The 15,938-nt window shown below is 42.9% G+C and overlaps 1 protein-coding gene across 1 annotated transcript in view; it reads right to left on the reverse strand.

Moving 5' to 3' along the window:
- Positions 1-15,938, reverse strand: part of OXSR1 (oxidative stress responsive kinase 1) — an 84,296-nt gene that overhangs the window by 54,563 nt on the left and 13,795 nt on the right. The window contains exons 2-3 of the mRNA XM_049766407.1: positions 15,252-15,364; positions 14,334-14,442 (exon numbers count right to left, since the gene is read on the reverse strand). Coding sequence (XP_049622364.1) covers positions 14,334-14,442; positions 15,252-15,364 — 222 coding nt within the window. The remainder of the gene's footprint in view (positions 1-14,333; positions 14,443-15,251; positions 15,365-15,938) is intronic.

Here is a 15,938-nt window from a genome sequence, read left to right on the forward strand (position 1 = left end):
AAATCAGAGAAACAGCTATTTAAATCAAAAGTGTTTCTAATTCTTAAAATTAGCTTCATTAGGGCCGGAGAGATAGCATGGAGGTAAAGCGTTTGCCTTGCATGCAGAAGGTCAGTGGTTTGAATCCCAGCATCCCATATGGTCCCCTGAGCCTGCCAGGAGTGATTTCTGAGCATAGAGCCAGGAGGAACCCCTGAGCGCTGACCCAAAAACCAAAAACCAAAAAAAAAAAAAAAAAGAATTAGCTTCATTAATATATTGACTAATAGTCAATAGCAATTTTAGTTGTGAAAGAAGATTACAATATAAAGATCATTAAATGTTAATACCGACAGAATTACTCTAATTTTTTTTCCCTAGTTGCTTATTTTGGTTTCGGGGTCCCAGCAAAGCTTGGGGGATACCCCTTGGATTGCTGCTCCAAAAGGTACAGGATACCACACAGTGCTGGAGATCTAACTTAGGGCTTCTCCATGCAAAGCCTGGACTACAGCACTTGGAATTCTTGCCCAGTCTCCAAGTTTAATATATTAACTGTTAAAGATAAACTGGTTGAGGAGTTTATGAGTGACAAATGAAATTCATTAACAAATAGCTCATTAATTCTATACTAGTACAATGCTGTTAAACCAAAAACATGCTTTTATGTAGTTTGACTAAAAAAATTTATGTGAACAATAACATGTATATATTTATTTCTAACTCTACTTATCTATAATTTTGTTTTTGTTTTTGGGCCACACCCGGCGGTGCTCAGGGGTTACGCCTGGCTGTCTGCTCAGAAATAGCTCCTGGCAGGACCGGGGGACCCTATGGGACACCGGGATTCGAACCAACCACCTTTGGTCCTGGATCGGCTGCTTGCAAGGCAAACGCCTCTGTGCTATCCGGGCCATATCTATAATTTTCATTCCTTAAAGGGAGCCGCCGTTGCTTATGGGTTTTTTGGGTTTTTTTTGTTTTTTGGCTTTTTGGGGCCATAACTGGTGATGTTCAGGGGTTACTCCTGGCTTGGCGACCATATGGGACGCTGGGGGACGAGCCATCCTAGGTTAGCGTGTGCAAGGCAAACGCCTTACCGCCTTGTGCCACCACTCCGGCCCCCCACTTATGATTTTGCTTTCAGACCACATAAAGTGGTCCAGACCCCTTCTCAACAGAGTTCCTTGACTACACTGCTCAGCACCTCTCCCATCCTCGCAGAATTCAACTCCACCTCTCCTTTCACTGGGTTAATTAGTACCTAGCCTCATGTCTCAGCTGAACACCTCCTCCAGAGGGAAGTCTATTAACCCCATGGTACCCATCCTCCTTCAATAAGGTTCAGCTCTCCTGGTACTTGTTCCCATGGCACCTGATATTTCTCTTCATGGCCAGCTACTCATAAGTAATTATTTAATTGTAACTTTTTTTTAGCTATAAAGCTAGGAAGAGCAAGAAGCCAACAGTTTGATTCAACAGTAAACTGACGATCAATGATAAATTGATAGATAAGAATATAATAAATTGAAAAAATAAAAAATAAAAATAAAAAGAATTTAATAAATTGATGTTTTAATTGAACTAGAAATCTTCACAGTTTCTTCCTATCTCAAAGACATTTTAAAGTTGTACTTAGGTCAAGCCTTTATATTTTGGGAGGACCTTTTAGGGGGTCACATATGGCATGCTCTGCACTCAGAAATCGCTCCTGGCATGCTCAGGAGATCATACCAGACACCAGGGATCGAACCAGTGTCCATCCCCGGTCGGCAGCATGCAAGACTAATACCCTACCCGCTGAGCTTATAGCTCCGGCCCTTTATTTATTTATTTATTTATTTATTTATTTATTTATTTATTTATTTTTACAGTTTTGGGGCCACATCCAGTAGCGTTCAGAGATTACTCCAGGCTCTGAGCTCAGAAATTGCTCCTGGGAGGCTGGAGCAATAGCACAGTGAGTAGGGTGTTTGCTTTGCACGCTGCCAACCCAAGCTCAATCCCCAGCACCCATATGATCTCCTGAGCCTGCCAGGAGTAATATCTGAGAACAAAGCCAGGAGTAGCCAGGAGAGCTAATAGGTTTGGCCCAAAAAACAAAAAAAGAAATTGCTCCTGGAAGATTCAGGGACCATAGGAGATGTTGGAGATCGAATCTTGATTGAGCACATACAAGGCAAACGCCCTATTCTGTGCTATTGCTCTGGCCCCAAGGTCAAGCTTTTATTCCTTTATTCTACATATTCTTTTTTTTTTTGGGGGGGGGGCACACCTGTTTGATGCTCAGGGGTTACTCCTGGCTAAGCGCTCAGAAATTGCCCCTGGCTTGGGGGGTTCCTTGGCTAGCGCTTGCAAGGCAGACACCTTACCTCTAGCGCCACCTCACCGGCCCCTTATTCTTTAATGTATTTAATGTATCTCTTCAGTTTGAATGCTTGCTTTGCAACTGTAAAAGATATTTTTCATAAAAAAAATGCAACGTTAGGGGCCGGGCGGTGGCGCTGGAGGTAAGGTGCCTGCCTTGCCTGCGCTAGCCTAGGACGGACCGCGGTTCGATCCCCCGGTGTCCCATATGGTCCCCCAAGAAGCCAGGAGCAACTTCTGAGGGCATAGCCAGGAGTAACCCCTGAGCGTCACAGGGTGTGGCCCAAAAACCAAAAAAAAAAAAAAAAAAAAAGAAAGAAAGAAAAAAAAAATGCAACGTTGTGTACTTAACTCAAGCTTTATTTTCTACATGTTATTTAATATATTTAATGTGTCTCTTCACCTTAAATGTTTCCTTTGCAACAACTAAAGTTTTTTTCTTAAAAAGCACAGTTTTGAAAAGATCACAAATTAAAAAAAAACAGTGGGGGAAATTATCACTATAGAAGAGAATATTCAATAAGTGTTATAGCTGTTCAGGGAATTCTGGTAGAAGAGTTTCTCTGTTTAGAGTTCATGTTAGAACCAAGTTACGGGGATTGTTGAACTTGTTTCCTCAGCACCCATATACACCAATAATACCTGTGGCATTGTTCCTCTTTTGCGCAGGCTCATTAAAATGGGAAAATATTATACATGCAAGCAAGTTATTTATCTAATAGAGATAGGAACACCCAAATTTTGTAATGCAGTGGGGCCTTACACCCTGAACATTGTCATAATGACCTGGCTCAGGCCCCAGAAGAACGGGCAGGGTCCATTCACCCCTGAACCATGGATACCATCTACAGAAACATCACCAGAAAGCAAACCTCTACCAGGGAAGACCCTACCGATGCCCTGGCATCGACTTACTCCAAAGAGGGTCCTTTAACACCCAGGCTACTTAGCAACAGCAACAACCTGCTTTCAGGGCAGGGCTCTGGGCATTGCCCGCTAATGGTGAGGTGAAACTAGAGGATGCTCCACATCATCCTGATTTCGATGTAGGATAGGCACAGAAACCAGGATCTTTTACAGCAGAAACCTGACACCAGCAACAGCGATTGTGCAAAACATTTTTACTGGGACCAGAAAATGACTCGATTGGACTAGGTTGTCCAACCCAATATGCCGGGAGCCTAGAGTTGGTCTTATGCCTGAAAACTTCAGGGGTAAAATCTCCTTGTATTTAGGCCAAGGCTTTTTCCTTTCCATGTCCCCCATATTTTGCTGGGCCTATGCAAACAACACTTGCCACTCTCACACCGTTTTTACTGTGCTCCTTTGACTCTAATCCTTAAGAAAAACAACCCACTTAAACTTTTGAGGTTAACTTAAACTAATATGCATGTGCATGGAAATGTAAAAAAGTACTTAGCCTTCAATGTTTAAGGAGTTACATAAGTTTTATGTCTTTAGATTGCTTTTGTGCTGCTAAGAAATATTATGTACTACAATCTGGGGACTTGAGGGACAAAGTAATTGTACATGGGTTCTGTTTTATTTTTCTTAATGTTCTTTGGCTGAAAGTTCAAAGTTAAGATATCAGCAAGGGGACTACTGACAATTCTGTTTATGGGTGATTGTCCTTCCACTGTAACTTTACCTTGTATCTTTGTTCTCATAATTAAAAATAAAAAATTTTAAAAAATTAAGAGAAAAGGGGCCGGAGAGATAGCATAGAGGAAAGGCGTTTGCCTTGCACGCAGATGGTAGATGGTTCGAATCCCAGCATCACATATGGTCCCCCGAGCCTGCCAGGAGCGATTTCTGAGCATAGATCTGAGCTCTGCCGGGTGTGACCCAAAAACCAAAACCAAACAAACAAAACGAAAATAAGAGGTAATTACTTCTGGTTTTCCAAAAGTTTTCCTTAGTTTATAATATTATTCGACATTTTATGTTTAATGTGAAAGTTACATGATAAATATGTCATATAGCAAATATATCATATGATATATATTAACTTTTCGGACACTATGTGTTAAAGACTGTTTTCAATTATTTCATATACAAAGTAGGCAATGACTGATCTTACTGGACTAAGATTCAATAATAACTAGTGGATTGTTATTAGTAGTATTTAGTAACTCATATTTCTTAACCAATTTTTGTTTCAAAATAAATAGAATGAAAATAGAAAAAAAACTATTTTGGTGAGTTTGGCTTACTTCTGGCTCTGCACTCAGGGATCGATCACTTCTGGCAGAGTTCAATAGACCATATGGAGTGCTAGGAATAAAACTCAGGCCAGCTATGTGCAAGGCAAGGGACCTACACGCTTTGTTATTGTTATGGTCAAAAATAAAAGCAAATTTTTAATTTTTTAAAAGTTTTAACTATAAGCACATTTTGACACATGAAATAACGAGTAAGCTTTAAGAGATGACGTCTGGAAAACATTTGGAAAGTAGCTTCCAGGAAATATGCTGAGTATTAAGCTTGCTACTTGCCGAAACAAACCTAAGAAGTGGGAATAAAAAGCAGCACAAGAGGGGCTGAAGAGACAGCATGGAGGTAAGGCATTTGCCTTTCATGCAGAAGGTCATTGGTTCGAATCTCGACATCCCATATGGTCCCCCGAGCCTGCCAGTAGCAATTTCTGAGCGTGGAGCCAGAAGTAACCCCTGAGCGCTGCTGGATGTGACCCAAAAACCAAAAACCAAAAAAAAAAAAAAAAAAAAAAGGCAGCACAAGAAACACATCCAACTCAGTTACACACCCTCGTCTCTTCTGTGCTTGGGGCATCTGACTATTGAAGGAAGAAATACTCTTTGTTTTAAAAAGTCATTCTGGGGGTCGGAGTGGTGGTGCAAGCCGTAAGGCATCTGCCTGGCGCACGCTAGCCTAGGACGGACCATGGTTCGATCCCCCAGCGTACCATATGGTCCCCCAAGCCAGGAGCCATTTCTGAGCATACAGCCAGAAGTGACCCCTGAGTGTCACCGGGTGTGGCCAACCTCCCCTCCAAAAGTCATTCTGCCATGAAAAGACAAGCTGCTGTACAGGTGTGGATTTGGGAACTAAAATTTTTTTCCTATTCATGACAGAATATTTTAGCCAAGCATGAAAACTCCGTACAGCATATTTACTTGTAAATTACAAATAAAATTGTAACGGTAGGTGATTAATAACAAAAAACAGTGTTACCAGTATCTGTCCATACTGAAAGCGGCCTGACCATCATGGTGAAAGGTAGATGGTGTTAGCTAGGCTTCCAATCATCACACGGACCAGGCCTCTATGAAGATGCCCAGTGTCTCCAGTGTCTCAGTAATGGAGTTGAAAGGAAAAGGTGATTCTGGATACATTGGGAATCATCAAATGGCAAGGATGATTACAACGCATGGGTGAGGTCTTTATCCAGCATGCTGCTGGATGTTTTATGGTTCTTACTTCTTCCCACAATTGTAATGCACAAGTATCATTGGTCAGCACACAAGGACACAATGTCAAGAGCTGAAGCAGTTTCCAAATAAGGTCAAACTGCTAAAAAGGAAAATGGAATTTAATCCTAAAGCTCACGAAAGTTACGTGTTCAATGAGGGAAGGTATTAAAATAGTCCATGAGGGCTGGGATGTGAGTTGGTGGATATGCTCGGACCCTGACAGTTCAAGTTGAGATCACACGCATGGCACAATTAGGATCTGTCACTCCAGCACTTCATCTACATAAGGCCTGCCTCCACCTTCACAGTGCACATAAAAACTAAAAGCAAACAAAATAATAATCGTCTCAAAACTAGTCGCTAGCTACACAAATATGAATTCCCTTTCCTGTAATTTTACATTTTTTAATGGAAAATCATCCTCAAAAACAAGCATGTAAACCACGGAAAGGCCAACAGTGCAGAGATGAGGCAATCAGGAAGCTCCTCCCAACCTGGCCCAACAATTCAGTCCCTGCCTTGGCAAAGGGTCTGATTTAATACACGTCACAGGTCAGGACCAAAACATGCTTTGTAAACTAGACATACCACCGCGATCAGCAACCAACAATACATCTTATTGCAAGCACTAAGTATAACTAGGTGTACGTACACTGCGGGAAAAAGCCCCTAAAACCCTGTGTTGGGGCCCAAGACTTTCTGGTTCTGGGGTTTTCTGGTTTAAGACAAGTTCAAATATGATTTTTGTTTTGTTTTGTTTTGTTTTTGGGTCACATCCGGCGGTGCTCAGGGGTTACTCCTGGCTGTCTGCTCAGAAATAGCTCCTGGCAGGCACGGGGGACCATATGGGACACGGGGATTTGAACCAACCACCTTTGGTCCTGGATCGGCTGCTTGCAAGGCAAACGCCGCTGTGCTATCTCTCCGGGCCCTCAAATATGATTTTAAAGACCGTGATAGCAGGGGCTGAAGCAGTGGCACTAGAGGTAAGGTGTCTGTCTGCCTTGCAAGCGCTAACCTAGGATGGACCTCAGCTCGATCCCTTGGCATCCCATATGGTCCCCCCAAGCCAGGATCGATTTCTGAGCGCAAAGCCAGGAGTAACCCCTGAGCGTCAACAAGTATGGCAGAAAACAAAAACAAAACAAAACAAAAAAGACCATGATAGCAGCCCAGAACAAAAATACAAATTGCTGGGCCCAGAGAGATAGTACAGCATTGTTTGCCTTGCAAGCAGCTGATCCAGGACCAAAGGTGGTTGGTTCGAATCCTGGTGTCCCATAGGGTCCCCCGTGCCTGCCAGGAGCTATTTCTGAGCAGACAGCCAGGAGTCATCCCTGAGCACCGCCGGGTGTGGCCCAAAAACCAAAAAAAAAAAAAAAAAAAAAATACAAATGCTGAGTCATCATTTACGTTTATCATTTCCCACACAAAGGAAGGAGCTGTCAAGGTCACCTCAGCATATACTTCACCACAGCTTCACCCCTGTGGCCTCCACCTGCCAGGCATGTACTTGATATGACCAGGCCCCAAGTATTCATTTTAATATACCGCATTCCCAAGTTCTTTCACCTGGAAGCACCAAAACAGAGTAACAATGAAGACCCAGCATCCCACTTTTGCTTGCCAAGTATCTTTCCTATGAAATAATCAGACCTCCTTCAAAGAATTGAACATTTGGGGTCAGAAAAAACAGCATAAACTTGATCTTGTGGAATATGAGATCAAACCTGGACAGAGAGCTCAATGAGCCAAGCACATGATCTGCATTAGAAAGCCCAGGTTCAAGGCCAGCACCTCATGGTCCCTCTCGCGCCTTAGCGATGTTTCGTTTTTAGCTACTATGGCCACACACAGGTAAGTGTGGCCCCCAAAACAAGATCTTAAACAAAGGAAGGAAGCAATCAGGTTCATATTGGGTTCATGTCAAAAAGTAAAAAAGCAAATTTGAGGCTAGGGTGGGAGGGCATTTGTCTTGCATGCAGACGACCCAGGACAGACCCAGGTTCAATCCCCAGCATCCTATATGCCTCCTGAACCTGCCAGGATTGATTTCTGAGTGCAGAGCGAGGAGTAACCCCCCAGTGTTGCCAGATGTGGCCCAAAAATAAAACAAAACAAAATTAAAGAAACAAAAAAAAAAAATGAAAAGCAAATTTGAAGGAGTTCCCATAATAAAACTATCTGGAACACCAGAAAAGACAGAATATAAAATTCTTGACTCTAAATAAAAGCCTTTATTCAATGAGGAAAAGGAAGCACAGTATATCCCCTGTTGTGTATGTAAACATTTTTTTATTTTTATTTTTATTTATTTTTTATTTTTTGGTTTTTGGGCCACACCCGGCGGTGCTCAGGGGTGACTCCTGGCTGTCTGCTCAGAAATAGCTCCTGGCAGGCACGGGGGACCCTATGGGACACGGGGATTTGAACCAACCACCTTTGGTCCTGGATCGGCTGCTTGCAAGGCAAACGCAGCTGTGCTATCTCTCTGGGCACTGTATGTAAACATTTTAATGGGATTATTATGTTACTGACCCTACCCTGATCCGTGATGTGCCCTACCCTAGGGTGTGACCTGGCATTCTGCTCCCACCCTAGGGTGGTACCTGATTCTGCTCCCACCATTGGGCATTACCTGATACCACCATTCGGTGGTACCTGATTCTGGGGGATAAAAACAAGGGTCTGTGGAAGGTGATGGGCTTTTTGGCTGGAACTGAGACTGAGGCTTTTGGCTTCAGTCTTGTCCTCCAAATAAAGCTAATATTTTCACAAGCTTGACTGTCTGCGAGCTGTTTACCCGCCATTTCACCTCAGAACCGTTGGCTGGACAGGGTGGCAGATGCGTGCTCCGAGCTGAAAGGGAAAGAAAGACCTCATCCTCCATCCCTCCATCAGTCAACCTCTTCGGGGGCTGACTTGCAACAATCCCCGAACCCCCTTTGCTATCAGTGGAGATAATTCTTTAAACAATTACTTTATCTAACAATTACTCATAAAAAAGGGGAAAGTAGTGGAGCTGAAGTGATGTACGTGGGAAGGGCATTTGCCCATTTGGTCCCAGAGCATGACCCTTGAGTGCTGAGCCAGGCAGGAGTCACCCCTGAACATCATTGGATATGCCCCCCCCCCCCCCAAATTACAATTTTTCAAGGGAGAAAAACTAATTCAACACAGGATGCTAAAAACCACTTTCGGGCCCGGAGAGATAGCACAGCGGCGTTTGCCTTGCAAGCAGCCGATCCAGGACCAAAGGTGGATGGTTCGAATCCCGGTGTCCCATATGGTCCCCCGTGCCTGCCAGGAGCTATTTCTGAGCAGACAGCCAGGCGTAACCCCTGAGCACCGCCGGGTGTGCCCCCCCCCCCAAAAAAAAAAAAAAACCACTTTCTGAAAAACTTAAGGGCTATTTTAGGTTCACAGTGCAAAAGGATCATATCACTGATTACTTGTGAGTTAGTTGCAAAGGGGTAAAGAGTTAGTATTTCCATGAAGAGGCCTGATTGTCATATTAAGAAATCTAAATCGGGCCAGAGAGATAGCATGGAGGTAGGGTTTTTGCCTTGCTTGCAGAAGGATGGTGGTTTGAATCCCGGCATCCCATATGGTCCCCCGAGCCTCCAGGAGCGATTTCTGAGCGTAGAGCCAGGAGTAACGGAGTGCTGCCAGGTGTGACCCCCCCAAAACAAAAAATAAAATAAAAACAAAACAAAACAAAAAAAAAGAAATCTTAATCAACATCACTATCAAAGATAAAATCATTTTGTATCTACTAAAGAAAACAGATATGAGATGCAATATGAAGTTTACACAGCATCACTTATAAATTATATTCTATAGAATCAGAGAAGATCCTAAAAAGGGTTAAGCTACTTGCCTTGCATCCTTCTGACACTAATTCTAACTGCTGGCCCCACAAAATACCCCCACCCCCACCCCACCCCCCATGGCCAGGAGTCACTCGTAAGCACAGAGGAGGAAGAGCTCCCTAGCACCACCAAAAGCAAAAAACAAAAACAAAAACAAAAACCTCTTCTTCAAAAAATATCTAACAAACCCAATCAGTTCTTAAGGTCAAATTTTCAATTGGCAAAAGAAAAATATTTTTCCACTGGCAAGAAACAGAGGAATATCATTAAGTTAAATATCACCAAGGAGTAATCACTATATACACCTAAAACCCTAGAATAGGGGGAGTTTATCAGGAGATATCAACAAGTTTATGTCACTGGGTAGGAGAGTGGTAGAATGCGTTCCTTGTCATGTGAAGCTCCAGATTCTATTGGTAGCATCACAAAATCATCATAATAATAACTAATAATAAAATAGGGGCCAGTGGCCGGAGCAGTGTCACAAGCAGTAAGGCATCTGCCTTGAAAGTGCTAGCCTAGGATAGACCGAGGTTCGATCTCCCGGCGTCCCATATTGTCCCCCAAGCCAGGAGCAATTTCTGAGCACATAGCCAGGAGTAACCCCTGAGCCTCACTGGGTGTGGTTGGAAAAACTAACTAACTAAATAAATAAAAACAGGGGCCAGGAAGATAGTTCAAAGGGCACATGCACTGCATGTCTGAGGCCAAGTGCAATTTCCAGCATCTTATACTGCCCCCAGCATAGCTGGGAGCAGTTCCTGAGCATTGCTGGGTGTGGCTCCCAAACAATAAACAAATAAGTTTAGTCAGAGGCAAGGAAGGGAGGTAGACAGAACAGACTTCAAAGGACTGACAGGTAAGAGAGCCCCAGATCCATGCCTGGCATGACCAACCAAGCACTGAGGAATGTGGCCCAAGTGATCCTCAGAACTACTACTGGAACAAGAGACTCATATAGCAAGGTGGCAGGCTACAAAATTAACACACAAAAATCAATGGCCTTCCTATACACCAATAGTAATAAGGAAGAAATGGACATTAAGAACACAACCCCATTCACAATAGTGCCACACAAACTCAAATATCTTGGAATCAACTTGACTAAAAATGTGAAGGACCTATACAAAGAAAACTATAAACCTATGCTCCAGGAAATAAGAGAGGACACGCGGAAATGGAAACACATACCCTGCTCATGGATTGGCAGGATTAACATCATTAAAATGGCAATACTCCCCAAAGCATTGTACAGATTTAATGCGATCCCTCTAAAGATACTCATGTCATTCTTCAAAGAAGTGAGTGGATCAGGCACTTTTGAAATTCGTTTGGAACAATAAACACCCTCGAATAGCTAAAGCAATCATTGGGAAAAAAAATATGGGAGGAATTACTTTCCCCAACTTTAAACTTTACTACAAAGCAATAGTTATCAAGACAGCATGGTATTGGAATAAAGACAGGACCTTAGATCAGTGGAATAGGCTTGAATACTCAGAAAATGTTCCCCAGACATACAAACACCTAATTTTTGATAAAGGAGCAAGAAATCCTAAATGGAGCAAAGAAAGCCTCTTCAACAAGTGGTGTTGGCATACCTGGCTAGCCACTTGCAAAAAATTGAACTTAGACCCCCAGTTAACCTCATGTACGAAGGTAAAATCCAAATGGATTAAAGACCTCGATATCAGACCCGAAATCATAAGATATATAGAACAACACATAGGCAAAAGACTCCAGGACATTGAGACTACAAGCATCTTCAAGGAGAAAACTGCACTCTCCAAGCAAGTGAAAGCAGAGATTAACAGATGGGAATATATTAAGCTGAGAAGCTTCTGCACCTCAAAGGAAATAGCGCCCAGGATACAAGAGCCACCCACTGAGTGAGAGAAACTATCCACCCAATACCCATCAGATAAGGGGCTAATCTCCAAAATATACAAGGCACTGACAGAACTTTACAAGAAAAAAACATCTAATCCCATCCAAAAATGGGGAGAAGAAATGGACAGACACTTTGACAAAGAAGAAATACAAATGGCCAAAAGACACATGAAAAAATGCTCCACATCACTAATCATCAGGGAGATGCAAATCAAAACAGCTATGAGGTACCATCTCACACCACACAGAGATTGGCATACATCACAAAGAATGAGAACAAACAGTGTTGGCGGGGATGTGGAGGGAAAGGAACTCTTATCCACTGCTGGTGGGAATGCTGTCTAGTTCAACCTTTATGGAAAGCAATATGGAGATTCCTCCAAAAACTGAAAATCAAGCTTCCATATGATCCAGCTATACCACACCTAGGAATATACCCTAGGAACACAAAAATACAATACAAAAACCCCTTCCTTACACCTATATTCATTGCAGCACTATTTACCATAGCAAGACTGGAAACAACCAAGATGCCCTTCAACAGACGAATGGCTAAAGAAACTGTGGTACATATACACAATAGAATATTACGCAGCTGTCAGGAGAGATGAAGTCATGAAATTTTCATATACATGGATGTACGTGGAATCTATTATGCTGAGTGAAATAAGTCAGAGAGAGAAAGAAAAACGCAGAGTGGTCTCACTCATCTATGGGCTTTAAGAAAAATGAAAGACATTTTTAACAGTATCTCAGAGACAAGAGAGATGAGGGCTGGTAGGTGCAGCTCATGACATGAAGCTCATCACATAGAGTGATGAGTGCAGTTGGAGAAATGACTACACTGAAAACTATCATAACAATGTGAATGAATGAGGGAAGTAGACAGCCTGTCTCGAGTACAGGTGTGGGGGGGTGGGGAGGAGGGAGATCTGGGAAATTGGTGGTGGGAATGTTGCACTGATGAAGGGGGGTGTTCTTTACAAAACTGTAATCATACAACTATAATCATGTTTGTAATCACGGTGTTTAAATAAAGATAATTATAAAAAAAAAAAAAAGAGGGCCCGGAGAGATAGCACAGCGTTGTTTGCCTTGCAAGCAGCCGATCCAGGACCAAAGGTAGTTGGTTCGAATCCCAGCGTCCCATATGGTCCCCCGTGCCTGCCAGGAGCTATTTCTGAGCAGACAGCCAGGAGTCACCCCTGAGCACCGCCGGGTGTGGCCCAAAAACCAAAAAAAATAAATAAATAAATAAATAAAATAAAAAAAATAACAAGAGGGGCCGGCGAGGTGGCGCTAGAGGTAAGGTGTCTGCCTTGCAAGCGCTAGCCAAGGACCACGGTTCGATCCCCCGGCATCCCATATGGTCCCCCCAAGCCAGGGGCAATTTCTGAGTGTGTAGCCAGGAGTAACCCCTGAGCATCAAATGGGTGTGGCCCGAAAAAAAAAAGAAAAAAAAAGAAAAATAACAGAATAGTATGGTAATAATACTCAGAAAAGATAGAGATGAGGGTCAGGAGGAACAGTCCACAAAGACACAAAGACAGATGGAGTGCAGTTAGGGCAGAGACATGATCACTATGACAATGGTAGTTGGAAATTATCGCTGTGGACAAGAATTGGGTGCTAAAAGGAGGTAAATTGATATGCATGATGCCCCTTCAATAACAATATTGCAAACTATAGTGTCTAAAAGAAAAAAGGAAGAGAGAGAAAGAAGAAGAAGAAGGAAGAAGGAGGAGGAGGAGGAGGAGGAGGAGGGGGAGGAGGAGAAGGAGAAGAAGGGGGAGGAGGAGGGGGGAAAGAGGAGGGGAGAGGGGGAATAAGAGGGGGAGGGAGAAGGGGAGGAGGGGGAAGGGGAAGGAGAGGAAGAGGAGGGGGGGAGGAGGAAGAGGAGGTTTGCCACAGGTAGGCAGGCAGAGGAGAGGGCGTGGGAAGGACAGAAGAAAACTAGTGATATTACTAGTAAGGAATGGGCACTTGTAAAGGGCTTTGGACATTTTAGGATTAAAACTTCCCCATAAACAAAAAAAAAAAGAAAAACGAAAGGCATTCTTGCAATAATAATTATCAGACACAAAAGAGAGAAGGGCTGGAAGTTACAGCTCACCTTATGAAGCTCACACAAACAGGGATGAGTTTAATTAGAGAAATGACTACGCTTTGAACTATCCTAATAATGAGAATGTATGAGGGAATGTCTAGAGTACAGGCGGGGGTTGGGTGGGGAGTAGGGAGACTTGGGACATTGGTGATGGGAATGTTGCACTGGTGATGGGTGGTGTTCTTTACATGACTTAAACCCAAACAACACAATTATGCATGTAATCAAGGTGTTTAAATAAAAAATATATTAAAAAAAAACCTACGGGCCCAGAGAGATAGCACAGCGGCATTTGCCTTGCAAGCAGCCGATCCAGGACCAAAGGTGGTTGGTTTGAATCCCAGTGTCCCATATGGTCCCCCGTGCCTGCCAGGAGCTATTTCTGAGCAGACAGCCAGGAGTAACCCCTGAGCACCGCTGGGTGTGGCCCAAAAACCAAAAAAAAAAAAAAAAAACTACTACTGGGCCTGGAATCTGAGTGGCCAAGGGTAGCAAGGAGCAGTGCCCCCAAAGGCAACTGTATAAAATAAAACACATGAATCATAATGTATAAAATCCATCTCAGCTCAGATTCTAGCATCTTTAGCAGACACTATGTTCTCAGGAGCTCCTCAAAGCAAACCAGGATAGAAAACGTGTTTATTTTCTAGAACCATGGAAGTCAACATTTCACTGTTCAATACCCACCTCCACTTAGCAGTTTCATAACCAGCCATAGCTCATCTTTTACCACAAAAGATGTGTAGTAAGACACAATATTTGGGTGATGGCACTGGCTCATGGCTTGAATTTCTTTCTGCAAAGAGAAAACAGAATTTGTTATATGCAAGCCTGGCAACACTACAAGTCAGTAAATCCACACTGGGGAGGCCTCATTGTGTATGCAATCTCCTGGGCTCTTTCTGACTTCTTCCAGATTGTTTGACATCCAAACTCCCAGCTTCTGTCTCAGTCCATTCTGACTCTATTGCTTTTACTAATTAGCCATCTTTGAAACTAGAAACATGCACTATTTATCATATCCTGGCACAGCATCACTGAGACCTCCACTGGGACAAATTTTATTTCAAGGTGCCCTTGATGAACCATCTTGGGAAATCTGGTTTTACAGTCATAGAAGATAATTATGAATAAACAGAAAATGTGTGTGTTTGTGGACTAGTTCCCCCCCCCACTCCAAGACAGTCCCAATCCATTGTCTGTGAGGCAATTAACCATTCTCATGTTAAATAGGTAAGTCTACTTGAACAGAGCAAGATAGTAAACTAAATCTAAAGTATAAATAAATCTAAGTCAAAAGTCTAAGCCTATGGGGCCAGAGAGATAGCACAGTGGTAGGGCGCAGCCCAGGACCAAAGGTGGCTCGAATCCCTGCATCCCATATGGTTCCCCATGCCTGCCAGGAGTGATTTATGAGCAGAGAGCCAGAAGCAGTGCCTTGCTTCTATGTCCAGTCTTTCAAATGCCTGAACATGCTAATCATATTATTACCTCTGCTTTAAATGTATGCTCCTTATTTTCACCTAGTCAAAAAAGTCAATTCTTCCTTCTAACCTCAGCTGAAACAGTATATTTCTCCACAAAAGAAATATAAGATTCGCATACCAGGAGTTCATCCATACTAGTCTGACACTTCTCGAGGTTTATCCGTTTGATTGCCACTTTCTCCTTCTTAGGGGCACAAAAAGCTGCCTGGACCACAGCAGTTGCTCCACTCCCTAAAAATACAAAAACAAATAGGTAGGTAGATAATTAAAAACATGACAGTTCTAATTCCACACAATGTAAGCAAGGGAAGAATCCACTTAGTCCTATACAACAGATGTAGAGACATAAATACTCCTAGTTGCCAATCTTCAAAAAGCATTGAAAAACGAATGAATGTATCAGTACAAGCAAAAGGCTTGACAGTTTCATACCAATTGCCAATAACAAAAATAACTATATTGCTAGGGTTTCCATTTTAGAAAATTATGGCAAAAGCTAACATTTCCCTATTCTTGTCCTCTGAAAACAACTCAAGACTGAAAATCACACAAGAGACACTCATGAAACATCCCGTTTAGGCAGAGGGAGCTAGACTAGATAGGCACGCTGGGTGTGCATTCGATGGGATTTCCCTCCTACCTCCCCTGTGTCTGCGTTTAAGCACCAGAAGGGTCTGCAAACAGCATAGGAACAGAAAAATAGATGAATAAAAGAGAAAAGTCTGAAGGACTGGGCACAGGTGAGCTCGGCAGGGACCTAGAACAGCACTAGACTTTTCAGTCCTGAGGGGCCCCAACCCACAGC

This window comes from Suncus etruscus, chromosome 20 (genome assembly GCF_024139225.1).
Source record: "Suncus etruscus isolate mSunEtr1 chromosome 20, mSunEtr1.pri.cur, whole genome shotgun sequence".
Lineage (NCBI taxonomy): Eukaryota > Metazoa > Chordata > Mammalia > Eulipotyphla > Soricidae > Suncus > Suncus etruscus.